Here is a 27,959-nt window from a genome sequence, read left to right as displayed (position 1 = left end):
AAGTTGATCAACCTCCTAGTTGGTCCCCAAGAGACTCATTTACCCATTATTTTACTCCTCCCGCTTTGATCCCGATCCCGCCTCAGACTAAGGTGGCCCTACTGGCCCCAGGCAGACCACCCCCCCACCCCCCGGCGTGCAAACAGGGAATCTAACCAATTCCCTCCATCCTTAACCAAGTGAGCGATCCCATGATAACAGGCTGTTCACCAACTCTGTGAACTCCGTGGTCCTCCCACCCCCACGTGTCAGCTACCCTCCCCCACATTCCCACACCTCACGATTTAGGCCGAGGGAAGAAAGGGGGCAGTCGAAAGCCTGGCCCCTAAGAGATCAACCCACTGGAGTCTGTCCCACTCCAAATCCCCTCCCACCTTCGGCCCCTATCCCTTACAGTCCCTTCCTCCCTCCTTCCTTTGAAACCAGGCCCTTGCCTCAGAAACCTCCTCTTCCTCGTCGTCGTCGTCCTCTTCTTCCTCGCTGTTGTTACTGCTGGTGCCGCCGCCGCCACCTCCGCCTCCACCGCCGCCTCCACCGCCGCCGCTGTTGTCGCTGTCGCTGCTGCTTTCGCTGCTGCTGGGGGGTCGGCAAGTCCGGTTACGCTTGGCCTTGTGGTGCTGCTGCTGCGGCGGCTTCTTCTTCAGGAGCAGGTCGCAGACTCGCACCATCCCACGAGGAGACGAGGCCGAGCGAGCTCCGCTGCTGCCGCCAACGCCGCCGCCGACCTCCGCCGCCGCGGGGGGGCCCGCCACAGCCGCCACCGCCGGGGGGCTCCCTTCTCCTTCTGCAGCCGTCGCCGCCGCCACCGGAACCGTCGCCTTCTCCATCCCCAGGGAAAGAGGGAGGGCGCGGACGGGGGAGGGGCGTGGGGCTACGCTCTACCGCGACTTCGGCCGCACTGGGGCCGACACAGCAATCGGTGCCGCCTCCGCCGCCACCGCCTCGGTCACCTCTACTGCCGCCGCCGCCGCCGCTCCGCCAGCTCTCACCTCGTCTCGCGATACTAAGGGCGGGGAGCCTGACGATGGGAGGGAGGGAGGGAGGGAAAGGGAGGGAGCAAGGGAAGGAGGGTGAGGCGTAACAGGGAGACCGGGTGTCGGGAGAACCAGAGGAGAGGAGACTGGAAAGAAGCGGGGAAGTGTGCCTGGGGCAGCTTCCGAAGGGGAACGGCGGGGACAGATGAGGGGGGCGCGATTGCAACCAGAGCGCCCGCGAGCTCCCGGATTTCTCTTTCCTCGCTATTTCCCGCACACACAGCCCTGCAGCCCTCCCTTCTTCCTTCCTGGCTTGTGATTAGAACGCAGCCGCAGGCGGAAGTGCAGTGACGCCATCAGTCGTCGCCTGAGCCGTGGCGCGCGGGTGGCCGAAAGGCGAAAGTGAGATTTCAAGGGCCGGGTCTGGGGCCCCGCGGGCGCGCAGTGCTGCGACGTGTGGGGAGTACGGGGAGGCTGGAGAGGAGCCGGCCCCGGGCAGTGTGAGGTGCGGAAGCGCGGTCCAGACACTTTGCTGACGGGAGGCCGGTCCGCCAGATCCGGGAGGTGGGGCCTCGTTCTGGACTGCTGTACGTAGTTTTATTCCTGGTCATTTTTTTCCACCGCCAAATCGAGAGATAGAGCTTTGGATCATGAGAGATGGCGTCGTGTTGGGAAAAGAGCCTTCTTTACCTGAGTTTAAGCTCGGCTCATAGACATCCTCTACCCGAGTTTACACGTGTGTAATATGAAGGCAGTCGATTAGGAGATATCTAAGATCATTACTTACACCTCAAGTTTCCAAGGGGAGGAAGACACGGGAAGGATGCGTGGTCTGTGCCAGACTTTGTAGACGATTCACTGAATGACCCTGATTTAGCTCTTCCGGCCCTCTTCGATTCAGCTTGGAAGCAAGCATAAATAGTGATTGTTGTCTGTATACTTCTCTCGGAAGGAATGCTGTTATGGGAGTTGTGGGTTCATTTTTAGGTGTCTGAAGAAGTTTCAGGACTTTTGAAATGATAGTGGAGCCCATTGAACTCAGAATTATCCCTTTCTGGTCTAGTAGGAGTATAGTGGCATAAGGAAAACGAAGCAAACATCAAAGACAGATGTACTGGCACAAGATTAAAAGTATGTCTCAGCTGACATAGTTGCCATTTTAAGACTGCTAAGTTTAGCTGAATATGCCTGGATTTTTTTTTTTTTAGCATTTTTTTTCTTTTTAGCATTGGCATACCATATGAAATGTGGGCAGTTGCCAGTACTCTACAGAGTACCATAGCAGAATTGGCAATGACTAAATCAATTCATTCAAACAAAAATTCATCATGTGCCTACTGTGTGCATAATTTGTGGAATCAAAGTCTCTTGTTTCCAGGGGCTTTACAGTGTAATAAGTGCTATAGTAAATATATATACGGAGTGGTAACCATCTGCCTATTCCTCTCCTACAGTCGTTGCTGAGTTCCAGTGTAGAACAGAGCACTGCATTGTGTATCTCACCACTACTGATTTAGATTTTATAATTTCAGCTGCATCCCTCCCTCCTACTTTGTATATTCTTCAGCATCTTTTTCTCCCTTTCCACTTGAATACTTTTCGCAATCTTTAAATCCCAGCCCATTTCATTATATGACTTTTAACTTAGAACTTCACAATTTTCCAAGTGCTAGAAATTTCCTGAGATTGCCTTTTCTCCAGTATCAACGAATGAGAGACTCCCTGTTCATATGTGAGATTAACTCTTAATACATATTCTAGTTCCAATACCCCTCTTTCTCATGCATTTATTATCTTTTCTGTTGTCAACCTTCTACAAATTCTGGTTCCTTAGCTAATTCTTCTGTAGCTTTCAATTATTTCCTTCACAAGCAAACTTTCTTTCTTTAAAAAGTATTCTATACTCAGGAGGCTGAAGCAGGAGAATCGCTTGAACCTGGGAGGCGGAGTTTGCAGTGAGCTGAGATCCTGCTACTGCACTCTAGCTTGGGCGACAGAGCGAGACTCCATCTCAAAAAAAAAAAGTGTCTACATTCAGTGTCTTTTTTGTTTTCTGAAATTGACTTGTCAGCCCTCTGCAGTCTAGTCTCTGTGTCTATCGTGCTACCAAAAATGCTCTCTTTAAAGTAATCTCATTGTTTGGAAGAAAATGAGTTTTTTGCTCTTTAATATAATAGTGAAATGATGATCCTGTTTCACTAGTAGGATAAGGTTCAAAACTATTAAAATGGACAAGGCCTGTAAAGTCACTTTCTTTTATTTTTATCTAACTTTTTTTTCCCCCCGTTAGAACCTCTGGCAGGGACTGACTAGCCCATGAAACTTATTTCTTCTTCCCGGGCACACAGCTAAACTAAATTTCACAGCTTTCCTTGTAGTTGGTTATAGTCATGTGATGAACTTCTTTTTTTGAGATAGAGTTTAGCTCTTGTTGCTCAGGCTGGAATGCAATGGCACAATCTCAGCTCACTGCAACCTCCGCCTCCCGTGTTCAAGCGATTCTCCTGCCTCAGCCTCCCAAGTAGCTGGGATTACAGGCATGTGCCATCACACCCGGCTAATTTTGTATTTTTAGTAGAGACACGGTTTCTCCATGTTGGTCAGGCTGGTCTCGAACCCCCGACCTCAGGTGATTCCCCCACCTCGGCTTCCAAAGTGCTGGGATTACGGGCGTGAGCCACCGAGCCTGGCCGTGATTAACTTCTAGCCAATTAAATATGAATGGAAATGATGTGCTCATTTTTAGGGTTAATGAAGTCCTCCTATTCTCCCTTACTCTTTTTTCGTCAACTTGATGCCTTTGAGCATGGTGACCTTCAAAACTATGTATTGGAGATGCCAAAGCCAGAAAAGAGAAGAAGAATGAGTGGCTGAAACAGTACTTGGAAGAGAGCCACCCCAATTAGAAACACCCCTTTTTGCACTTATTGTAAGAGAAAAAATTGAGATTTGAGAATTTATATGTATAGGAGCTAGAATGACCATAGCTAGTCCAGAAATTGGTACAAGAAGTGGAGTACTGCTAAGACAATAACCTAAAATATGTTACATCAGCTTATTTATGATGCAGCAGGTGGTAGAGAATGTGATTTGGAGGCTAGAAAAAGGAGGCCCATGTTTGCAGTGGCAAAGTAATTAGTAAAAGTGTCACCTGAAATAATTCAAAATCAGATCACCTATCTGTTTAGATTAGCTCCAGAGGAAATGATTGAAAAGAGCAAAAGTAATACTGTGTTGAATTTTATATTTTACTTTTAGTAAGGTTTTACTAAAGAGAGAAACTCAGGAAATACTTCACAGAAGTGAGAGTGTACAGGAATATTTCTCAGGAAGGGTTGGAAAAGTTGACTTTTATAAGACTTCTAATAAAATAAAAAAAAAACTAGAAGAGGTCTTGAGTATAGTTACCCTTGAGATTAAGTCCTGCAACAAATATCAGGAAAAGGGTTTGGTCTTTCCATTCAAAGTCATTATTTTAGATGGCTTCAAGATAGCTACGATAAAGGTCTAAAGGAACTGGCATAGGAGCAAGGCAGCAAAGCAGTAAATTAGGCTTGATAATTATGTAAGAAAGAACTTTGGGTGTAGTTACCAGAAGCAAATCAATCAGAAGACTACATTTTTAGAGGAATTTTATTAATCATACTAAATCTGGCTCAAATATCATTGTTCGGGTGTTAAAACAGAGGGTAACTGTCCAACCCCAAGCTTGCATAAGTAGAAAAATAGAGCATAAAACCTTAACAGCTCCCCAGTACCCACATAGGATGTGGCCGTGGAGAATGATGGACAAAAAAAGAACATTTCAGAAGCTCGTATAAGGAGCTGTACTAAAGACTGGACAGGGAGTTTCTCCTGAAGACTAGAATTGGAGTTTCATCAGAACTCTCTTCAGTTTCAAGGAGATGGGCCGCAAAATGTTTATGCAGTATTTCATCATTATTATACATGAATAGTATTGCTCAGTATCACATTTTTTTTCTGAATGAGAGAATGTATTATAGTTATCTGTCCCTGAGTTACCACTGTATATTGGGTTTGCAGGGATGGGGGTGACAATAAAGATAATTTGTCTTTTTAGTTCTTAGGTCACATCTGTACCTAATGAAGAGAACTGCACATTTTCTGAAAATCCTAGACTTTGAGCCTGTTCCAGTAACTGGTTAAAACTTTAGATTGTCTCCTTTGGGACAGGGTATGTTCTGTGTGTGGAAAGACAGGTAAAATACATGTTCAGTGATCAGAATAGTAGATTCTTGCAAATGCTAAATTCTTCTTCTGGCCACACAGCTATATTTCCATGCCTCTCTTGCAATTAGGTATATGGGTTAGGTGTGCTGATTAGGTTCTAACCAGTGGAATGTGAGAAGTGATGCACTCCTATTCCAGCTCTGGCCTATGGAAACATCACATGAGCAATCCAATATATCCCACTCCCCATCAACTTGAGGCAGATGAGCAAATTTGCACTGGAAACTATGTGTTAAAGATGGCAAAGCCACAAGATAGGACTCCTGGTTTCCTGAATCTTCACTTGGAGGATACTTGCTTCCCAATTAGAGACACTTGTGCTAGAGTTTCCTGACTCTTCACTGGGAGGATACTTGCTTGCCAATTAGGGACACTTGTGCTACAGCTCATACGCATTCGTTTGTGTTAGGCCACTGAGATTTCAGAGCGTGCCCTAATAAAGACCTGTCCCTCTTTCTCCAGATGCAATCGTTCATTACCTAATTCTAATTTTTATACCACAGGAGTAGGCCCACAAATCAGGCTAGCCAAAGTATCCTATCATTCAGCCATAGTGATTAGTTCAGGAATGGGCAGATTAACAAAACTGAAGTTAATCAGAGATAGTCTTATCATTTGGGCTAGCACTATCAAGAAAAAGACACCTGCTTCTGGAATAAGCAAAAAAAAAAAAAAAAAAAAAAAGCTACATCTGGCCTTTGGTCATCATGTCGAGTGAACCTGCCTAAGAATGAAATCATTACAGGGAAACAGAGGCAGTCTCAATGATACTGCAGAAGGGGAAGATATCCCATGAATTGAGAAATATTTCCTGGGTTTCTACTCGATTGAAATTCCAAGAGGTAAGGGATAGATACTGCCAGGAAGACTTGGGAATTCAAAAAAAGGGAGCTCTCTGAGACTAGAGTCACATCCTGACATGGCTCTTCTCCAATGTGCTGGAGTCCTCAGCATCTGCTGGTCTTGATTCACTGATGGGGGCAACCAGTGTCCCCTTAAGTGTCCGGGCAGAAACATACTGTACCTTGGTTTTAGAAAGTAGGTTGGCAGGCATCTTTCCTCATTCCCATCAAGGAGTTGGTACCTGCCACAGTGTAAGTTATTTTCTCTGTTCTTCTAGAGCTACTACAAAGTGCTAGGGAAGGAAAATCTCCTAAAGCAGTCTGTCATCCTGAAGGCCAAATTATGTAGCAGAAGAGCTTGGAAAAAGATTAAGATGGTGGTGGGGAGGACCTTTGTCCTGGTGGCTTGAAGCCATAGGGAAAGAGGTTCACTAAATGCCAACAAATGCTAAAAAATAAAAAAATAGACAAAACAGCGAGCCAGTGGCTTGTGCTCTGCTTTCCACCTGAAAGTTTGCGCAACATAAGCAATTATAATCAAGTAGAAATTGAAGCATATGTTTAAGCAGAGAGGACCAGGTAACATTGATAACCACTGTCCTCCCAGCCACTGCCTTAATTAGGCTTTCATGAGTTTTCACCCACATTATTGCAATAGTCAATCTCCCTGCCTCTGATCCTATTATACTCTACTTTATCCTCCACATTGACACCTGAGTTACTTCTCTACCTTGTAAAAACAATTTATTTCTGAGTACAAAAACACTACATGTTCATTGTAAAATACTAAGAAAATACAAAAAAGCACACATACCAGAACATGCAATTCTATCATCTAGAGATATCCACTGTTGACACTTTAGTACAAACCTTTACACAGTTGTTTTCTCTGTGTATTTTTAAATGAGAATGCCACTGTTGTATTTAGCATGCTTTTTAAAATTTTTTATTTATTTTTATTTTTCAATCCACCAGTAAGATTAAACAGTATATGTGAGCATTTTCTCATGGAATTAAATGCCCTCTACAATATTATATATAATTAATATATCAATTTACTTAAGACAGGTGTTGCAAACTGGCAGCCTATAGCCAAATGTGATATATGAACATGCTATATACTTTGTCATCACAGCATTTCAAAGTTGACTTTTGAATGCCTTTATGTAATGCATGCTGTCTTCAATTCTCTACAGTTTCCATAAATTCCTATTATGCCCAGTCCTTATTCACTCATGTCACCTATCTTTTTTTGTTGTTGTTACTGTTTCTGTGTGGGCTTTTAAGAAATTTTTGACATTTGAGTTGAAAACAGCAATTTAGCCAGAATGAGCATGGATGTTCATTCACTTAGTATTTGTTGCCTACCTGCTACATACCAGGCACTGGGTTAGGTGAGAAAATGGTTAGCAAAACAAACACGGTTCTTTCTATCTTGAAGCTTATGGTCTAGCATGAGAGACACACAAATGAAATAACTGCTGCAAGGGAAACCTGAGCTAGAAACTTTTGTTTTGTTTTGGGGCTTCCCTGAGGAAGTAATATGTGAACAGAGATCTATAGTAGGAAATAGGCCAAAAAGCAGAGAAGAATCTTCCTAGCCAAAGGAATGTATATGCAAAAGGCCTAAAAAAGGAGGTATCAAACTGTGCCAAAAGAGCTGAAACACCGAAAGTGAGAATGTTTGCAAGATGAGGCTGGAGAAGTAAGTGGAAGACAGATGATTCAGGGCCTGTGGACCATGCTAAGGGTTTTGAGATAAATGTTGATAAAGAATCTACCCTAGTCTTCTTTTCCTTAGGGAAACATCCTTCTCTTTTTAATCACTCCTTATATGACATGATTTCGAAATCCCCTTCACCCTCTTACTACCCTTCTCTAGCATTAATAATTTTCTTAGTCCACTGCTCTGGAACCAGAGCCCAGTAAAAAATAGTTAAGCTGAAGGCTGGGGATGGCAGTCTAGCACAAATAGTAATTAACTACTGGGCACATTAGTAGAACAGAGCTGCTACCTAAATAAATCCATTTAAAGTCAACTAAATGTTATTTGGGTAATATGTCCCTCATGTTAAATTTGCCCAAATATATATCTCACCTCTTAAAATTTGTTTAGTTTGAAATTAAAATTAGTATTGTTTTTCTGCATGTACTCCTAGGTTGGGTAAAGAAGGGAACAAGGGAATAGGGAAACCTAGAGATTCCTGGATAACAGAGAAAGACAGCCTGAGAATAAAAGTATGCAAAAGATAATCTACAACAAAATAATGCACTTAACTCTTGTTACTAAACAAATAAGCTACCCACATTTTAGTTTTCTGTTTTGTTTTATGTTTGTCAGTTTAGCAATTTTTGTCACTGTTTGGAAGACTTAGAGTGGTTATTGCATAGAACACTCCTTACACAGAGATTTGCAAGTTTCTGAATTTTGTACTTCCAAATTGAAAATCAGGAGAAACATTTTCAAGGTTCATATTCAGACCAAGTTAGTATATTAACAACTAATAACAATATTAAAAGTTAGAACAATTCCTTTCCTCTATCTTTCTCAGGACAAATCGAGTTTATTAGAAAACTAGGGAGTGATCTGGTGAAACTGGAAAGAATCCAAGGAGTTCCAGGGAAATCTTTCATTCATTCATTTGTAGATTATTCCACAAATGTTTATTAAGTATCTATGGTATTTATACAGCACCTACAGTACTATTTAGGGCACTGGGTATAGCTTACAAACTGCTTAACTCTGAATATCTTTTGTGCAAGGAATAAGTAGTATAATAGTCCCTTGAAATACAGGAATTCACCTAGAGATCTTCTCAGATCCTCAGATGTGTATGTTTTATATCATGTAACTTAATCCAGAAAATAAAGCATAAGCAAACTGATATTTTTACACAGCAATGAATTTTGAAAGCAGGCAGAGCTTCTAGTCTCATATAAGGGGCTTAGAACTTGCCACTGCATCCTAATAACAAGTAAAAAGCTGAACAAACAAAAATCAACAACTCTTCTTAACTTCATCAGAAATGAGGACACAGGGAAAACTGCTGCCCTCAAAATTGGAGAGACAGATAGGAAGATACAGGAAATCATAACCGGAGCAGAAACCTCTGGGAACCAGTGCTGGGGTAGGAAAACCTGAACTGTAATTGATGAAATGCTGAAGGCTCACTGTGGACAAGCCTGACAGTCAAAAACTCCAGGGAAACCCAGTCATAGAGGAGCCCTCATACCTTTGTGAACTATACTTCCAGTAGGACTAGTATAGCATACTCACAAAGTGAACTAACAGTGACTATCAGAAAAATCCCCTCATGCTTCTGGCTGGGGGATGGGAAAGCAACCATTTGGAAATACAGCAGAGCATTCTGTTCTTAACAAACTCTGGCTGCAGCAGAAACTTTTTTTCTTTTTTTTTGGTTGGGCAAGGAGAAACTTTTTTACTAGAGCCTAACCCAGTGGGATTTTATCAAAGCCTAACTGACTTGGGGGAAGGAAAATATCCAGCTCCAATTGGCTCTAGCCTTCCATGTGGGGAAGGGAAATACACCACTGTAGTCCCCTTTAGCAATTCTGTCCATCATAAGAAGGAGAAACAACTGAAAAAAAACTGCTGAAGTTTACCGTGCAGGGTTATAGGCTTACCAAAAGACTGAGACCTAATCATAGGACTACAGAATGCTTCCACTCCCTGACACCTTACCACCACATTACTTAAGGCTTATTTACTGTAGTTCCTTTTACTCAACACATCATAGTCACCTTTCAACAAAAAAGTTACAAGACATATTTGTAAAGGCAAAAAAAAAAAAAGTGATTTTCAGTTTGAAGAGAATAAGCATCATAACCAGAGTCAAATATGGTAAGAATATTGTGATTATTAAACCAGGAATTAAAAACAAACAGAACTATTTTTATATGATAAAGGCTTTACGGAAAAGTAGACAACATGCAGGAACAAATGGATAATGTAAGCAGAGAGATGGAAATTCTAAAAAAAAAAATTAAATGCTAGATATCAAAAACCCTGTAACATAAATGAAGAATGCTTTTTGATGGGCTTACTAGTACACTTGGACTTGGTTGAGGAAAGAATCTCTGAGCTTAAGGATATGACAATAGAAACTTCCCAAACAGAAAAGCATGAAGAAGCCAGGTGCGGTGGCTCACGCCTGTAATCCCAGCACTTTGGGAGGCCAAGGCCGGCAGATCACCTGAGGTCAGGAGTTCGAGAGAGCCTGGCCAACATGGTGAAACCCCGTCTCTATTAAAAATACAAAAATTAGCCGGGCATGATTGCATACTCCTATAATCCCAGCTACTTAGGAGTGAGGCTGAGGCAGGAGAATTGCTTGAACCCGGGAGGCGAAGGTTGCAGTGAGTCAAGATTGGGCCATTGCACTCCAGCCTGGGCAACAGAGTGGAGACTCCGTCTCCAAAAAAAAAAAAGAAAAGAAAAGCTTGGAGAAAAAAGACTAGAGGGTGTGGCGTGGGGGGAAGAGAAGGCAGAACAGAATATTTAAGAACTGTGGGACAACTACAAAAGGTGTAGATGCACACAGTAGGAATATCAGAAGGAGAAGAAATCCTTGATGGAACAGAAGAAATATTTGAGGCAATAATGACAGAATTTCCCCCAAATTAATGTCAGACACCAAACCACAGATGCAGAAAGCTCAGAGAACAGCAAGCAGGATAAATGCCAAAAAATATATATATACATACATATGCAAATATTCAAATTTCAGAAAATCAAAAATAAAAATATTCTTATATAAGCAGAATATATATGGAAACAAATAAAAAGATACAAAAAGAAAAAAATATTCTGATAAAAAGCCAGAGGAAAAATCACCTTATCTGTAAAGGAGCAAAGATAAGAATTACATCTGACATCTCCTCAGAAACCATGAAAGTAAGAGACGAGTGAAATATTCAAAGTGTTGAGAGAAAAAAACACCAGCCAATAGTTCTTTACTTTGCAGAGTTATCCTCCAAAGGTCAAGGAGAAACAAAGACTTTGAGACTGACAAAAATTGAGGGACATTGTTGCCAACAGACCTGCCTTGCAAAAAATGTTGAGAGAAATTCTTCAGAAAGAAGGAAAACAGTACAGGTCAAAAACTCATCTATATAAGGAAAGGAAGCACATCAGAGAAGGAGTGAGTAAAGGGAAAACAAAACTTTTATTTTTCTTATTCTTAATTTAATAAGTAACATTTTACTCAGAATGATAATAGAAACAACATATTTGATTATGTAGAGTAGTCCCCTCCTCATCCACAGGAGATGTATTCCAAGACCCCCAGGGGATGCCTGAAACAGGAGATAGTACTGACCCCTATATATACTATGTTTTTCTCTTTCCCTACACATACATACCTATGATAAAGTTTATTTTATTAATTAGGCACAGTAAGAAATTAACAATAACTAATAATAAAATAGAAAAATGGTAACAATATGCCAGCATCACTACTCTTGTGCCTTGAAGCCATTATTAAGTAAAATAAGGGTTACTTGAACATAAACACTACAATACTGCCATAGTCGATCTGGGGCGAGTAGCTTAGACAGTGTGGAGGGGCTGGCAAAGAGATGATTCATGTTCCAGGCAGGATATAGTGGGACAGTAGTTTTTTATCTCACTATTGGGAATGATGTGCAATTTAAAACTTACAAATTATTTATTTCTGGACTATTCCATTTAATATTTTCAGACCACAGTTGACTTTGGGTAACTGAAACCAGGAAAAGCAAAAGTGCAGATAAGGGGGGACTACTGTATGTTTATATATACGTATATATATTTATGTATATATATGCTTATGATATATGCTTATGTAAATGCAAAATTAATGGCAGCAATACCATTAATACAAGGGACAGGAGGGAGGAATTAGAAATATTTTGTTATTGTAAGGTACTTCCACTGCTCATGAAGCATTATAGTGTTCTTCGAAAGTAGACTTGGATTAGTTGTAGATACAAATTGCAAACTCTAGGGCAACCACTAAAAAAAGTTTTAAAAAGTATAACTGATAATGCTAAGAAAAGGGTGGCCCTGAAATATATGCAGAAAGGAAGTCTTTCCAAGAAGAAAAACTTGATCAGTATATCTCATTTTCCAATTTTCATATAAGAACAAAGCCCTGTAACTCTTTGTGGGCAGTTAATGGTTTGGCTATGGCTAAATAAACAAGAACTTGGGAAGAACAAGTCTGAAATATTGGGGGATAAGTAAATTTGGGGAAGTGATAGGTAAGTGGACCTCCTGAAATAATAGAGTGTGAGGATGCTTGTATCTCATGTAAGCGCTATGAGAAAAAAAAAAAAAGAAGGCTACCTCTGCAAAGGAGGCTTATCATTAATAAGGTAGACAATACGACCTCTTATGCAACTACCAGTTAGCCGCTTTCTCCAGCTAGCCAGTGCTTAGTCGATGGTTTCCTGGACAGAATACCATGATGGTAGAGATGAAAGTTATATATGATCTCAGAACAACATAGGCTTTATCTTCTGCAAGGTTGATCTGTCTACTGCTATAGCTGAAAGTCCAGTCATCCAGCGGCAGAAACCGATGCTGAACATTTGATGCAACATCATACACCAAGGGGACCAGTCAGCCACCTGGTGGCAGGCAGATTACATTAGACTTCTTCCATCACAAAGATGGCACTAGTTTGTTCTTATAGAATGGATTATTATTGTGGAGCTATATTTTTCTTTCTTTCCTGCCATACTTCCTGTAGCAATATAATTATAAATTGATGGAATGCCTTATTTAGCAGCAGGCACAAAACATTACATCTTACCAAAGAACTAACTCATTTTACTGTAAATGAACAAAGGCAAAAGGCTAACAACCATGTGATCACCAGTTTTAAATAATTTGTAAACTCATATGATTACTAAACTGTAAAGCAATGGCTTTATATGATGGTGGAATGGTCTATTAAAGAACTCAGTTACGATGCCAGTTGCAGGTTGGGAAGTACTGGCCTACAGGAATCAGAGTCCATTTCTCCTAGTAAACAGAATACGTAGGTCCAGGAACAATGTAGGTGCAGTGTATGTACCTATTACTATTAGACCTAATGCCCAGGTTGACTATATAATTGACTACATGATTTATTGTCCAAATGGAGATACCTTTAAGAATAAAATGAAGCATCAAACAATCAAATATACATAATGTTTAATAATATGTATGAGTTGACAAATTGGTTTTATCATATTGGTGAACCTATAAGATAGTTCTGTTTAAAAAATATTTTCAAGGGTGGGCACAGCAGCGCATGCCTGTAATCCCAGCAATTTGGGAGGCCAATGCGGGTGGATCACTTGAGGCCAGAAGTTGAGACTGGCCTGGCTAACATGGTGGAACCCAATCTCTACCAAAAATACAAAAATTAGCCGGGTGTCATGGTGCACACCTGTATTCCCAGCTGCTTGGGAGGCTGAGGCAGGAAAATCACTTGAACCTGGGAGGCGGAGGTTGCAGTGAGCCTAGATCACATCACTGCATTCCAGCCTGGATGACAGAACAAGACTCTGTCTCAAAAATTAATTAATTAATTAATTAAATAAAATATTTTCAAAAATAAATCTGGGTACACTAGAGAAAATTGAAAACAAACTGCTTAATACTGATTAATACATTAAAAAGTTACAACCATAATAAATTCTGTACATATTCATGTATTTTAATCATTGTCTTAACTGTATCTGTCTCGTGTCATGTTACAGGTATATTTTACTTCTGAAGAATATATTTTTATATGATTATAATTTTTAATAAAAGTATCTCTAAACTTCCACATTTCATTTTACAGCTAATGAATTTAAAATTGCTGATGCCCTCAATTGACTCTTCTCAGTTACCTCAGTATTTTAATTTTGGAACATACTCTCTCTACAGGTTAATATAGGTATCTGGTAAACTCAGAGCAAATTATACCAAATGGAGTATATTCCCAATTCTGATTTTATCTTATTAAATATTTAAATATTTCAGCTCAAATGTTTTCAGTTATTGTCTTTTTTGCCTCCACTTAGAGTATCTTTGACAAATATTTTTATAAGACAAAGCTCATTAAGTTATCTCTGTTTTATGATTCCTTAAATGTTATATCAAATGTATGTATGTATATATGTATGTATTTGAGACAGAGTCTTGCTGTGTCACCCAGGCTGGAGTGCAGTGGCACGGTCTCAGCTCACTGCAACCTCCCCCTCCCAGGCTGAAGCGATTCTCGTGCCTCAGCCTCCTGAGTAGCTGGCATTACAGGCATGCACTACCACATCCAGTACATTTTTATATTTTTAGTAGAGATGGGTTTTCACCACGTTGGCCAGGCTGGTCTCAAACTCCTGGCCTTAAGTGATCCGCCTGCCTTGGCCTCCCGAAATGCTGAGATTACAGGTGTGAGCTACCACGCCTGGCCTTTTATGAAATTTATATAAATTTGATAATGAATAATAATAGGCATTTTTTTTACATTCTGGTACTGAATATAAATTTATCCAAGTAAAAATAGAAGCTCCACAAAAGAATCTTCTCAGAAGTCAACAGTATTTATTTCCTGTTGCTGTTGCAATAAATTGCATGATAGTGGCTTAAAACAACACAAATTTATAATCTTACAGTTCTGGAGGTCAGAAGTCTGAAATGGATTCCACTGGCTTAAATCAAGGTGTTGACAGGATTGCACTCCTTATCTAGACTCCAGGGCTGATTCTTTTTACTTTTTCTGGATCCTAGATGTTACCAGCATTCCTTGGCTGATGGCATCTGCCTCCATCTTACAGCGCATCACTGCAATCTCTGCTTCCATCATAACTTTGTCTCTGACTCTTCCGCCTTCCTCTTCCATCTTTTAAAGCCCCTTGTGATGACATTGGGTCTGCCTGCATAATGCAGGATAACTTTCCCATCTCAAGAGTCTTGTCTTAATCATATCTGCAAAGTCTCTTTGCCATGTATGGTCACATATTCATCCCGAGATTAGATTGTGACCAGGCATGCAGCCGGGCGAGGTGGCTCACGCCTGTAATCCCAGCACTTTGGGAGGCCGAGGCGGGCGGATCGCGAGGTCAGGAGATCGAGACCACGGTGAAACCCCGTCCCTACTGAAAATACAAAAAAAATTAGCCGGGCGCGGTGGCGGGCGCCTGTAGTCCCAGCTACTCAAGAGGCTGAGGCAGGAGAATGGCGTGAACCCAGGAGGCAGAGCTTGCAGTGAGCCGAGATCGCGCCACTGCACTCCAGCCTGGGCGACAGAGCGAGACTCTGTCTCAAAAAAAAAAAAAAAAAAAAAGATTGCGACCAGGCATGCTTTCATATGATTGCTGGGTCACATGATAGACACATGTTTACCTTTTTAAAAGTGGGCAAAATATTTGAATAGACAATTCGCTAAGTAAGCTATATGGCTGGAAAATAAACATATGAAATGATGCTCTACTATATACAGGAATATAATTAATTTTATATATCGATCTGGTATCTTGGAACCTTGCTAAACTCCTGTATTAGTTCTAGTAACTTATTTATGCACTCCATAGGATTTTCTTCACAGAAATCATGCCGTCTGTGAATGAAGGGAGTTATACTTCTTATTTTCCAAATGGAGATTTTATTTTTCTTGCATGACTTCACTGGCTAGAACCACTACTACAATGCTGATTAGAAGTGGTAAGATCGATATCCTTTCCTTGTTCCTGATCATAAGTGTGATGTTAACTGTAGATTTTTCACATATACTGTTTATCAATATAAGGAAGTTCTCTTCTGTTCTCTGTTTTCTGACAGTTTTTGTCAGGCATGTATTTTGTATTTTCAAATACTGTTTCTGTATTGTTGAGATAATCATAGGATTTTTCTTTCTTGTTTTTACAATGAGTTACACTGATTAACTTTTGAATATCAAACCAACCTTGTATTTTTGAGATAAACCCCACTTGGTCATGATGTATTATCCTTTTTGTACATTATTGTATTAGCTTTGCTAAAATTTTGCTGACAATTTTTTTTTTTTTTTTTTTTTTTTTTTGATCCGGGGTCTGGCTCTGTCCCAGGCTGTGGAGTGCAGTGGCGCGATCTCGGCACACTGCAAGCTCCGCCTCCCAGGTTCACGCCATTCTCCTGCCTCAGCCTCCCGAGTAGCTGGGACTACAGGCACCTGCCACCACGCTCAGCTAATCTTTTTGTATTTTTAGTAGAGACGGGGTTTCACCATGTTCACCAGGATGGTTTCAATCTCCTGACCTCGTGATCTGCCCGCCTTGGCCTCCCAAAGTTTGCTAAGAATTTTTACATGTATTTTTATGACACATACTGGTCTGTAGTTGTCTTTTCTTGTAATGTCATTGTCTGGTTTTGGTATCAAGTAATGCTGCCCTCACAGAATGAATTAGAAAATATTCCCTTATCAATTTTCTGGAAGAGTTTTTGTAGAATTGGTGTTATTTTCTGCTTAAATATTTGATAGAATTTACCAATGAAGCCATATGGACCCAGTGTTTTCTTTGTGGGAAGGTTTGTAAGTACAAATTCAATTTCTTTAATAGATGTAGAGTTATTTATGTTATCTATTTGTTCTTGAATGAGTTTTGGTAGTTTGTATCTTTCAAATAATTTGTCCATTTTATGTTCCTTATCTCTGGTAATATTATTTGCTCTGAAATCTATTTTGTCTGCTTTCTTTTGATTAGTATTAGGATGGTATATTTTTTTCTTCCCTTAATTTTTAAGCTGTATGTTAAGCATGGTTGAATCTTACATTTTTATCCAATCTTAATAATCTCTGGTTTTTAAATGAGAGAGTTTAGACTATTTACATCTAATTTAATTATTGATAATTTTAGTTCTATTTGTATTCTGTTTGTTCCATCTTTTCTTCTTCCCCCTTTCCTTTTTTGCCTTCTTTTAGAAAAACTGTGTAATATTTATTCCATTTTATCACCCTTGTTGGCTTACTAGTTATAATTCTTTTTAATTCACAATAACGATATATAAAGTTTTATTAGCTATAATTCTTTATAATTCACAGTAATAGGACATAAAGTTTAAGTTATTGATTTAGGGTTTATATTATACATATTTGTTATGTTCTACCTTCAAGTGGTATTACATTACTTAACATATACTGCAAGAACCTTAAAATAGTACAATTCTATTTTCCCCTCCTGACCTTTGTACTATTTTGCCTTACATTTTACTTCTATATATTTTATAAACCACATAGTACAGTGGTCCCCAACCTTTTTGGCATCAGGGACCAGTTTTGTGGAAGGCAGTTTTTCCACAGACCATTGTGGGGTGGACGGTTTTGAGATGAAACTGTTCTATCTCAGATCGTCAAGCATTAGATTCTCATAAGGAGTGCACAACCTGGATCCCTTGCATGTGCAGTTCACAATACCATTTGTGCTCCTATGAGAATCTGATGCCTGCTGCTCCTGATCTGACAGGAGGCAGAGTTCAGACAGTAATGCTCGATTGCCCACCACTCACCTCCAGTACTGATCTGCAGCCTGGGTGTTGGGGACCCCTGCCATAGTACATTATCATTATATTTGTTGTTTCTTTCAAGAGTCAGTTATCTTTTAAAGACATTTAAATAATAAAAAATGTATTTATATTTGTTCATGTTGTTACCATTTCTGATGCTCTCCATTCTTTTATTTAGGTTTTCATTTGGTATTATTTTCCTTTTGCTTGAAGGAAAAGCAAAAGAAAAAAATACCAAATTTTCCTTTACTATTTCTTACAGTGCTGGTCTGCTTGTGATGAATTATTTCAGCTTCTTTTAATATCTGAAAATATCCTTATTTCATCTTTGTTTTTGAAAGATATTTCCACTGGGTAAAAAATTCTAGATTGATAAGTTTTTTTTTTTTTCTTTCAGTACTTTCAGGATATTGCTTTACTCTCTTCTAGTTTGCATTGCTTCTGATAAGAAATCTCTCATCTTTACCTTTGGCCCTCTTTATATCATGTATCTTTTTCCTTTGGTTGATTTAATCACTGTTTCTTTATCACTGGTTCTAGGAAATTTTGCTTTTAAGCTGCGCTAGAAAAGACCAAAAAGCATTTAGTCTAGGATTAAATCTTTTTTTTTTTTTTTTTGAGACAGAGTCTTGCTCTGTCTTGCCCAGGCTGAAGAGCAGTGGCATGATCTCAGCTCACTGCAGCCTTCACCTCCTGAGTTCTAGTGATCCTCCTGTCTCTGCCTCCTGAGTAGCTGGGACTACAAGTATGTGCCATCACACCTAGCTAATTTTGTGTTTTTAGTAGAGACGGAGTTTCACCGTGTTGGCCAGGCTGGTCTTGAACTCCTGACTTCAGGTGAGCCACCCACCTTGGCCTCACAAAGTGCTGGGATTACAGGCGTGAATCACTGTGCCCAACCTCTAGGATTAAATCTTACCCACCACTGAGGGAAGATTCTTCTTAGAATCCTAAAAAAAAAAAATGTCTGATGTCTTCTAAATTATGTGGTTTTCCAATCTGGCTGTTGGGAACAGGCACTATCCTAGTCCATATATGAGCTACAAATACTCTTTCCTCTAATCCTTGTGTGTGATTCTTTCCCCAGTTCTGGGTAGTTTCTTCACATGCATGTTCTGATCAATACTCAACTGAACATCCAAGGACACTCCCTTCAGATCTCTAGAGTTCTTATCTGTATAGTTCCCCCTTTCCAGAATCTGCCCTGCCAACTCTAGCCTCTTCAACTTCCTCAGACTGTCAGCTCAGGGTTTCGACTCAGGGTTTCCCCTCCTTACATTGCATCCAGGAAATTTCTTCCAGTAAGTTGGGGCTATGGTATAACTTATCTCATTTGTTCCCATATGACAGGATGACTGTTTTTCATTGCCTGATAACCAATGTCTTGAAAGCCATTGCTTTATAAATTTTGTCTAGTTTTCTAGTTGTTTCAGATGGAAGGATAAATTCAGTTCCAGTTTTTCATTATGATCAGAAACAAATGTCCAAAGGGACTTAAAAAAAATACACAAATCTTTTCATATTATGCTCCTCTCAAAACCTGTCAATGGTTTCTCACTGTTCTCAGGATAAAGTCCATAATCCTTACCAAGGCTTCAGAACTCGTCGCCCCTTGCTCCTCTTGTCCCATGCTCTCCCTTATTAATTCTGTTTCAGCAACACAAACTTTTCAGTTGCTCAAACTCAGCAGACACTTCTACCTGTCCCTCCTCTCAAGGATTTACCTCATATTTTGTGCTCCCCCGACTTTTTTTTTTTGAGAACTTAGATCCTATTAAGAAAGATAGATAATTCGACATATTGTTTGTTGTTGTTGTTGTTGTTGTTGTTGTTTTTGAGACGGAGTCTCACCCTGTCGCCCAGGCGGGAGTGCAGTGGTGCGATCTCGGCTCACTGCAAGCTCCGCCTCCCGGGTTCACGCCATTCTCCTGCCTTAGCCTCTGGAGTAGTTGGGACTACAGGCGTCCATCACCACACCCAGCTAATTTTTTTGTATTTTTAGTAAAGACGGGGTTTCACCGTGTTAGCCAGGATGGTCTTGATCTCCTGACCTCGTGATTCGCCCGCCTCGGCCTCCCAAAGTGCTGAGATTACAGGCGTGAGGCACCGCGCCCGGCCATGTGCTCCCCTATTCACAGATATGTCCTATACCTGTTCTTCAGAGTTTATCTTCAATGTCATTTTCTCAGGGAAACCGTCCTTGGCTTCCTCAATAAGTCATGTTTGTTATGATTGTCCCCATAGGCTTGGAAATCAACACTAATTTTAAGGAGATACTCTGTAATATAACAGGGTGTTATGTTAAATAATTCGAGGGTCTTTCTTTCCCATTGTAAATTTCTATGATATAGTACATACTCTTCAAAAAACATCATTTTGTAAAATATCTTATTAAGACTATTGTATTTTAATAAATTACATTATAAATGTATTGAATGGGATCTAGTAGCATTTAAATTCTCAGAAAGACTTCTTTAAATAAAGTTAAGTATTGCCATACACACAGTACCTCACCTACAATTATTTTCAAATTCAGTATATTGATTAGGTAGTCAGTAGTATAAAGACTAGAGAAGTAATACAGAGTCAATCCATTCCTCAAGAAACATAAGATTTATTTAGTGAGATAAAACTTGCATACAGAAAACAAGATATTGGCCATTTTTTAAAAGATAACAGAATGCATTTTGAAGTGTGTATTCCTTAAGTCCTGCACTTGCAATTCTGAGAGTAGGAAGGATTAGGAAACGTTGGGTAGGTACACCAGCCACTCAAGTTTAAGTTAGAGAAGGGACCCCAGAGATAGAGGTATCTAATTAGGTAGGTTAGTTTATTATCTAGAGCAGCTAGAAGTAAAAGGAAGGAAAGGATAAGTACAAAGAATTGCCCACAGGACAAAAAAAAAAAAAAAGGATGTAAGGAATGAATGTTACATAAAAAGCCAGAGGACAAATCAGAAGTCATGAGTTGTGTCAACACAAGAATGCAGTGGGAGAAAGAAGCAAGATGGGCAATAAGGCTGGAGAATGTAGCACTCTAGATATGAGGAGGGGTGAATTACCTGAAGCTCGCTGTTATTGTCTGTGAGTCACATGGTGAATATGTGAGGGGGCTCAAGTTAAAGGGTAACTGGTTAGGGAAGATTTTCCCTCTGGCCCCACACAATTACTCAGGCTTCCCCTGGAAGCTATCACTTCTCTTTGGTAGGAGGTTCTCTTCCAGCTCTGTGCCTTAAATTAACCGAACATGGCCATGGTTCCAGAAATTTGCCTGCCCTGATCTGTTCACTATGATGATTATGTACATGATTCCCTGGTTCCAGATCTGCACTCACTCCATAGTCCATCTGGCTTCTGACTCTGGCTCCATTCCCATTTTATAGTTCTGCTCCTGTCCTTCGTACTAGACTTTGGTATTTGGTTTCCTATTTCTGACTCTTGGCCTGCTGCCACAAAAAAAAAAAAAACTGTACTAATTATCATTTCTACTTCAAACTACTTCACTTTCATTATTCTGTAGGCACCCAAGCCCCATTTTTGGTCATGGACCAGTGCCTTAATAAAAAACACTGGACTTTACACAGGGATTCACATCAGTGGTTGTTCATATGGTTTTCTTCTACAAATACTGTCCCCACCAGCTGAAGTGCCAAGGCTAGCTACAATAATGGCAAAGTCCAGATCATTCCCTGTTGTGTATTTTGGCTTCTTGTCTCTCGCAGTTGGAGTGAGTTGCAAAGATATTGGGTTACAAGTGGAGTTCTAAGGCCATTTGCACAGGGACCAGTTAAAATGAATTTGTGATGCATGAATGGTAAACCTGGAAGTGGAAGGCCTCCACCCCTACTTTATGGGTCAGGAGACTTGTTTATATATAGGTGAGAAAGTAGTGATGAGTGGGACATATCTATTGTGAGAAAAGCCACAGAGTCTGCTCTCTGTATTGTCTCTCTTAGTAATTAAGACGTCAGCTTAAACTTTCATTTATTTAACACTTATTGAGCACCTACCATGTATGCATTAGGTGCTAGGCTAGAACTTTGGGATATAAAGATGAGCAAAAACAGGCATGGCCTCCACTGTTACTGAGCTTACAAGCTAAGTGGGGCAAAGATGTTATACATTAATCTAAAAATTATTTAATGAAAATTATTGCTAAATACAATATAATAATATAACTGGTTATATAACCAAGTCTAAATATAATAACATAACTATAATTAATAGAAAATTATAACTATGTTAGTGCTATAAGGAAGAAGTGCATAGTACTATTAAACAGTGTAATAGTGCTTTCCTGGGATATTATGGTCAAACTGAGAACTTAAAAGAGAGTAGGAGTTAACTAGCTCAAGAAAGGATGAAGTATAGCTATGCAAGTACCTGAGGTTAAAGAAAAATCGTGGTTTCAGAGTTGAAAGAAGTCTATTGTTTCCATTGTGTTAGAGAGTTATGAAAGGCATGTTGCCAGATGAGTTTAAGAAGTAGAAGTGGGTAAAGACTAATCATAGGGGGTCATTAGAAGAAGAATTTCTGGGTTTTGTTTTTTTTTTGAGGAGTCTCACTCTGTCGCCCAGCCTGGAGTGCAGTGGCACGATCTCGGCTCACTGCAAGCTCCGCCTCCCGGGTTCATGCCATTCTCCTGCCTCAGCCTCCCGAGTAGCTGGAACTACAGGCGTGCGCCACTACACCCAGCTAATTTTTGTATTTTTTAAATTTTTTATTTTATTTTTTTTGAGACGGAATCTTGCTCTGTCAGGCTCGAGTGCAGCCCAGCCCGGAGTGCCCTGGCATGATCTCGACTCACTGCGAACTCTGCCTCCCGGGTTCATGCCATTCTCCTGCCTCAGCCTCCGGAGTAGCTGGGACTACAGGTGCCTGCCACCATGCCCGACTAATTTTTTGTGTTTTTAGTAGAGACGGGGTTTCACCGTGTTAGCCAGGATGGTCTCGATCTCCTGACCTCATGATCTGCCCGTCTCGGCCTCCCAAAGTGCTGGGATTACAGGCGTGAGCCACTGCGCCCGGCCAATTTTTGTATTTTTAGTAGAGATGAGGTTTCACCATGTTGGTTGGCCAGGATGGTCTCAATCTCTTGACCTTGTGATCCGCCCTCCTCGGCCTCCCGAAGTGCTGGGATTACAGGCATGAGCCACCTCAGTGCCCGGCCGAATTTCTGTCCTTTTAAATCTTTTTATTTCAACTTTTATTTTAAGTTCAATGGATACATATGCAGCCTTGTCACATGGGCATACTGTGTGATGCTGAGGTTTGAAGTATGATTAATCCGTCACCCAGGTAGTGAGCATAATGCCCAATAGGTAGTGTCTCAACCCTTGTCCCTCTCCCTGCCTCCCATCTCTAGTAATCTCCAGTGTCTGTTGTTGCCATCTTTATGTCCATGTGTACTCAATGTTTAGCTCCCACGTATAAGTGAGAACATGAGATGTTTGGTTTTCTGTTTCTGCATTAATTTACTTAGGACAACAGCCTCCAGCTGCATCTGTGTTGCTGCAAGGGACATGATTTTCTTCTTTTCCAGGCTGAATAGTATTCCATGTTGTATATGTACCACATTTTCTTTATTCAATCCACCATTGATGGATACCTAGCTTGATACCATGCCTTTGCTATTGTCAATAGTGCTGTGACTAACATATGCATGCATGTGTCTTTTGGTAGAATGATTTATTTTCCTTTGAGTATATACTCAATGATAGGACTGCAGGGTCAAAAGGTAGTTCTATTTTTAGTTCTTTGAGAAATCTCCAAACTGCTTTCCACAGTGGCTGAACTAATTTACATTCCCACCAACAGTTGTATGTGTTTCCTTTACTCCTCAGCCTCTCCAGCATCTGTTATTGTTTGACTTTTTAATAATAGCCATTCCGACTGGTGTGAGATGGTATCTCACTGTGTTTTTTAATATTGTTATTATTATTATTTGAGACAGGGTCTCACTCTATCACCCAGGCTGGAATGCAGTGGTGCAATCTTGGCTCACTGCAATGTCCACCTCCCAGGTTCAAGTGATTCTCATGCCTCAGCCTCTGAGTAGTAGCTGGGATTACAGGCGTGTGCCACCATGCTTGGCTAATTTTTGTATTTTAGGTAGAGACAGGGTTTTGCCATGTTGGCCGGGCTGATCTTGAACTCCTGGCCTTAAGAGATCTACCTGCCTTGGGCTTCCAAAGTGCTGTGATTACAGGCGTGAGCCACTGCGCCTGTCCTCATTGTGGTTTTGATTTGCAATTCTCTAATGATTAATGATGCTGAGTATTTCTTCGTATGTCTGTTGGCCTCTTGTATGCCTTCTTTTGAGAAGTGTCTGTTCATATCTGTTGCCCACTTTTTAATGGGGATATTTGGGTTTTTTTGCTTGTTGAATTCTTTAAGTTTCTTCTAGATTCTGCACATTAGACTCTGTCTGATGTATAGTTTGTGAATATTTTCTCCCATTCTGAAGGTTGTCTGTTTACTCTGTTGATAGTTTCTTACCCTGTGCAGAAGCTCTAGAGTTTAAGTAGGTCCCATGTGTGAATTTTTGTTTTTGTTGCAATTACTTTTGAGGACTTAGTCAGAAATTCTTTGCCAAAGCTGATGTCCAGAAAAATATTTCCTAAGTTTTTGTCTAGGATTTTTATAGTTTTAGGTCTTACATTGAAGTATTTAATCCATCTCGAGTTAATTTTTGTATATGGTGATAGGTACAAGTTCAGTTTCATTCTTCTGCCTATGGATAGCCAGTTACCCAGCATCATTTATTGAATAGAGGGTCCTTTCCTCATTGCTTATTTTTGTCAACTTTAACAAAGATCAGTTGATTGTAGGTGTGCAGCTTTATTTATTTCTGGGTTCTCTATTCTGTTCCTTTGGTCTATGTGTCTTTTATTGTACCAGTACCATGCTGTTTTGGTTATTATACCCTTGTAGTATAGTTTGAAGTCAGATAATATGATACATCTGGCTTTGTTCTTGCTTTGAATAGTTTTGGCTATTCAGGGTCTTTTTGGTTCCATATGAATTTTAGAATAGTTTTTTCTAATTATGTGAAAAAATGACATTGGTAGTTTGATAGGAATAATGTTAAATGTGTAGATTGCTTTGGCCAGTATAGCCCTTTTAATGATATTGATCTTCCAGTCCATGATAAGAGAATGTTTCTCCATTTGCTTGTGTCATCTATGGTTTCTTTCAGCAGTGTTTTGTGGTACTCCTTGTAGAGGTCTTTCACCTCCTTGGTTAGATGTATTTCTAGGTATTTTATTTTTTGGGTGGTTATTGTAAATGGGATTGCATTCTTTATTTGGCTGTCAGCATTAATGCTATTGCTGTATAGAAATGCCACTGATTTTGTACACTGATTTTGTTTCCTGAAATGTTACTGATGTTGCTTATCAGTTCAAAGAGACTTTTGGTATCATATTTAGGGTTTTGTAGATATAGAATCATATTGTGAGTGAAGAGAGATAATTTGACTTCTTCTTTTCCTGTTTGGATGCCTTTTATTTCTTTCTCTTGCCTGATTGCTCTGGCTAGGACTTCCACTACTCTGTTGAACAGGAGTGGTGAGACTTGGCATTCTTGTCTTGCTGTAGTTCTTAAGGAGAATCCTTCCAGCTTTTACTGGTTCAACATGATATTGGCTGTGGGTTTGTCATAGATAGCTCTTATTATTTTGAGATATTGTCCTTCTATTCCAAATTTGCTGAGGGTTTTTTTCATGCAGGGATGTTGGATTTTTATCAAAGGCTTTTTCTATGTCTATTGAGATGATCATATAGTTTTAATTTTTAATTGTGTTTATGTGATCAATCACATTTATTGATTTGTGTATGTTGAACCAGCTTTGCATCCTAGGAATGAAACCTACTTGATCATGGTGAATTAACTTTTGATGTGCTGCTGGATTTGGTTTGCTAGTCTTTTGTTGAGGATTTTTGCTTCCGTGTATATGAGGAATATTGGCCTGTAACTTTCTTTTTTCATTGTTTCTTTGCCAAATTTTGGTATTAGAATGATGCTAGCTTCATAGAATGAGTTAGGGAGGAGTTCCTCCTCCTCAGTGTTTTGGATTATTTTCTGTAGAATTGATACCAGCTCTTCTTTGTATATCTAGTAGAATTTGGCTGTGAATCCATTTGATCCAAGGCATTTTTTGGTTGGTAGTTTTTGTTATTACTGATTCAATTTTGGAACTTGTTATTGGTCTATTCAGGGTTTCAATTTCTTCCTGATTCAATCTTGGTAGGGTGTGTGTTTTTCTAGGAATTTATCCATTTCCTCTAGATTTTCTAGTTTCTGTGAATAGAGGTGTTCATTGTAGTCTCTAAGGATCTTTTTTTTCTTTTTTTAACTTTTTTCTTTTTATTTTTGAGACAGAGTCTCACTGTGTCACCCAGGCTGGAGTGCGGTGGCATGATCTCAGCTCACTGCAACCTCCACCTTCTGGGTTCAAGCAGTTCTTCTGTCTGTCTCCTGTGTAGCTGGGATTACAGGCATGCGCCACCACGCCCGACTAATTGTTGTATTTTTAGTAAAGACAGGGTTTCGCCATGTTGGCCAGGCTGGTCTCGATCTCCTGGCTTCAGGTGATCCGCCCACCTCAGTCTCCCAAAGTGCTGGGATTACAGGCGTGAGACACCGCACCTGGGCTCTGAGGCTCTTTTGTATTTGTTTGGGATCAGTTGTAATTTCACCTTTGTCATTTCTGATTGTGCTTCTTTAGATTTTCTCTCTTTTGTAGTTTGTTAATCTAGCTAGTGATCCATTGATCTTGTTTATCATTTCAAAGAAACAAATTTGGCTTCATATATTGTTTGTATGGATTTTGGGGTCTCAATTTCATTCATTTCTGGTCCAATTTTAGTATTTCTTTTCTTCTGCTAGTTTTGGGGTGAGTTTATTGTTCTTCTACTTCCTCTAGGTTCAATGGGAGATCTTTCTAACTTCTTGAGGTAGGCATTTAGCACTATAAACTTTGTTTTTAACACTGCTTTTGCTGCATCCCAGAGATTCTGGCATAGTGTGTTTCTGTTTTCATTTATTTCAAAGAATTTTTTGATTTCTGCCTTAATTTCATTGTTTACCTAAAAGTCATTGAGGAGCAAGTTGTTTAGTTTCCATGTAATTGTGTGGTTTTCATAGATATTCCTGGTATTGATTTCCATTTTTATTCCACTGTGGTCCAGGAGTATGGTTGGTATGATTTTGATTTTTTTAAATGTATTGAGACTTACTTTACGGCCAAGCATGTGGTTGATCTTAGAGTATGTTTCATGTGCTGATGGAATGTATATTCTGTGATTCATAAAGGGAACATTCTGTAGACGTCCAATTGGTCAAGGGTCAAATTTAAGTCCAAAATTTCTTTGTGAGTTTTCTGCCTCAGGGATCTGTCTAATGCTGTCAGTGGGGTATTGAAGTTTACCAGTATTATTGTGTGGCTAAGTCTTTTTGTAGGTTGAGAAGTACTTGTTAAGTCACCAGGAGACCTGCAATTCCCAGGGGACCTGCTGGTCCTCTGAGCTTGGCAAAATCGGAGTGAATTGTGGGGTATGTCTGGTGATGCAGTGGATCAAAGGCAGAGGATTCTGGAGCAGGGCTGTGGTGCTACAAGTATGTAGTTGGTATACCTCCATGGACCAGGGTTTTTAGCCCAGCAGGTGACTGTTGAGTCTGCGCAGCTGACACTTTCCCAACTGGGTCTTCCTCCAATTTCTGCCCCAGGAGCTGGCCAAACCAGCTAGTTTTGTTCCAAGCCTTCTGTGCCCAGATTGCTTGGCTGTTCCAGCTATTCTGCCCCATGGGAATCCCTCAGGCCGAAGCTGAGCTGGCCAACAGGCAACACCTTTCCCAGACTGGTCTTGCAGAGGGAAAGACACCTACTTCCCACATCAGCACATGAACCCATGCCCCACTTTCTCTTTGTCCTGATAGTGGGGGCTTCTCCCCTGCTCAAGCTCTGGCTACAGATCTCAGCTCAATACCCCTGGACAGTGTGCTCGAACCCTGGAAATTGGGAACTGGGCTCACGACTTTGTACTCTGGCTCCTTCACCGGCTGTGCTGGGGGACTGAACTGCTCACAGTCTGCCAGCAAAACACTCAGATGAGGCACTCAGGAGGCTGTGCTGTGTGTACCCACTTTCAGGAGCAGTCTGGCAGATGGCCTTGGGAGAGGTCAGAGTCAAGGGGGCATATGGATCAGATGCACTGCAATCCTTTGAAAAAGAGTTCTCCTCTCTCTGGCCTGACAGTTAGCGGTGGCTGCCATCACCCAGAGCAAGATGGAAAAGCCTGGGGCATGGGTGCCTGTGGTCACGTTTTGCTGCAGCTGCCCCATAGGCTGTGAAACCTTCTGGGCTCTGTGCAGGTTT

At 40.4% G+C, this 27,959-nt stretch overlaps 2 protein-coding genes and 1 non-coding gene across 9 annotated transcripts in view; 2 read left to right on the top strand and 1 right to left on the bottom strand.

The window, feature by feature from the left end:
- The window catches only part of ANKRD17 (ankyrin repeat domain 17), a 184,966-nt gene extending 183,836 nt beyond the window's left edge, over positions 1-1,130 (bottom strand). For all 3 annotated transcript variants that reach the window (XM_008971825.5, XM_034958674.3, XM_034958677.3), the window contains exon 1: positions 435-1,130. In XM_008971825.5, the coding sequence (XP_008970073.3) occupies positions 435-827 (393 nt within the window). In that variant the 5' untranslated portion in view covers positions 828-1,130. The remainder of the gene's footprint in view (positions 1-434) is intronic.
- Positions 1,131-1,237: 107 nt separating this feature from the next.
- The window catches only part of ALB (albumin), a 165,427-nt gene continuing 138,705 nt past the window's right edge, over positions 1,238-27,959 (top strand). Inside the window, exon 1 of one of the 5 annotated variants that reach the window (XM_055111442.3) lies at positions 1,238-1,376. The gene's annotated coding sequence lies outside the window, so the exon portion shown is untranslated. Of the gene's footprint in view, positions 1,562-27,959 lie in introns of all 5 variants that reach the window. The other 4 variants (XM_055111441.3, XM_055111439.3, XM_055111440.3 and 1 more) reach the window with 4 other exon arrangements.
- LOC112439719 (small nucleolar RNA SNORA3/SNORA45 family) lies at positions 6,120-6,244 on the top strand. Its single transcript, XR_003027957.3, has one exon. It is a non-coding gene; the product is annotated as a small nucleolar RNA SNORA3/SNORA45 family (small nucleolar RNA).

This window comes from Pan paniscus, chromosome 3, assembly GCF_029289425.2.
Source record: "Pan paniscus chromosome 3, NHGRI_mPanPan1-v2.0_pri, whole genome shotgun sequence".
In the NCBI taxonomy this organism is placed as follows: domain Eukaryota; kingdom Metazoa; phylum Chordata; class Mammalia; order Primates; family Hominidae; genus Pan; species Pan paniscus.
The sequence above is the reverse complement of the archived record's forward strand: the minus strand, read 5'-3'. Positions and strand labels throughout refer to the sequence as shown.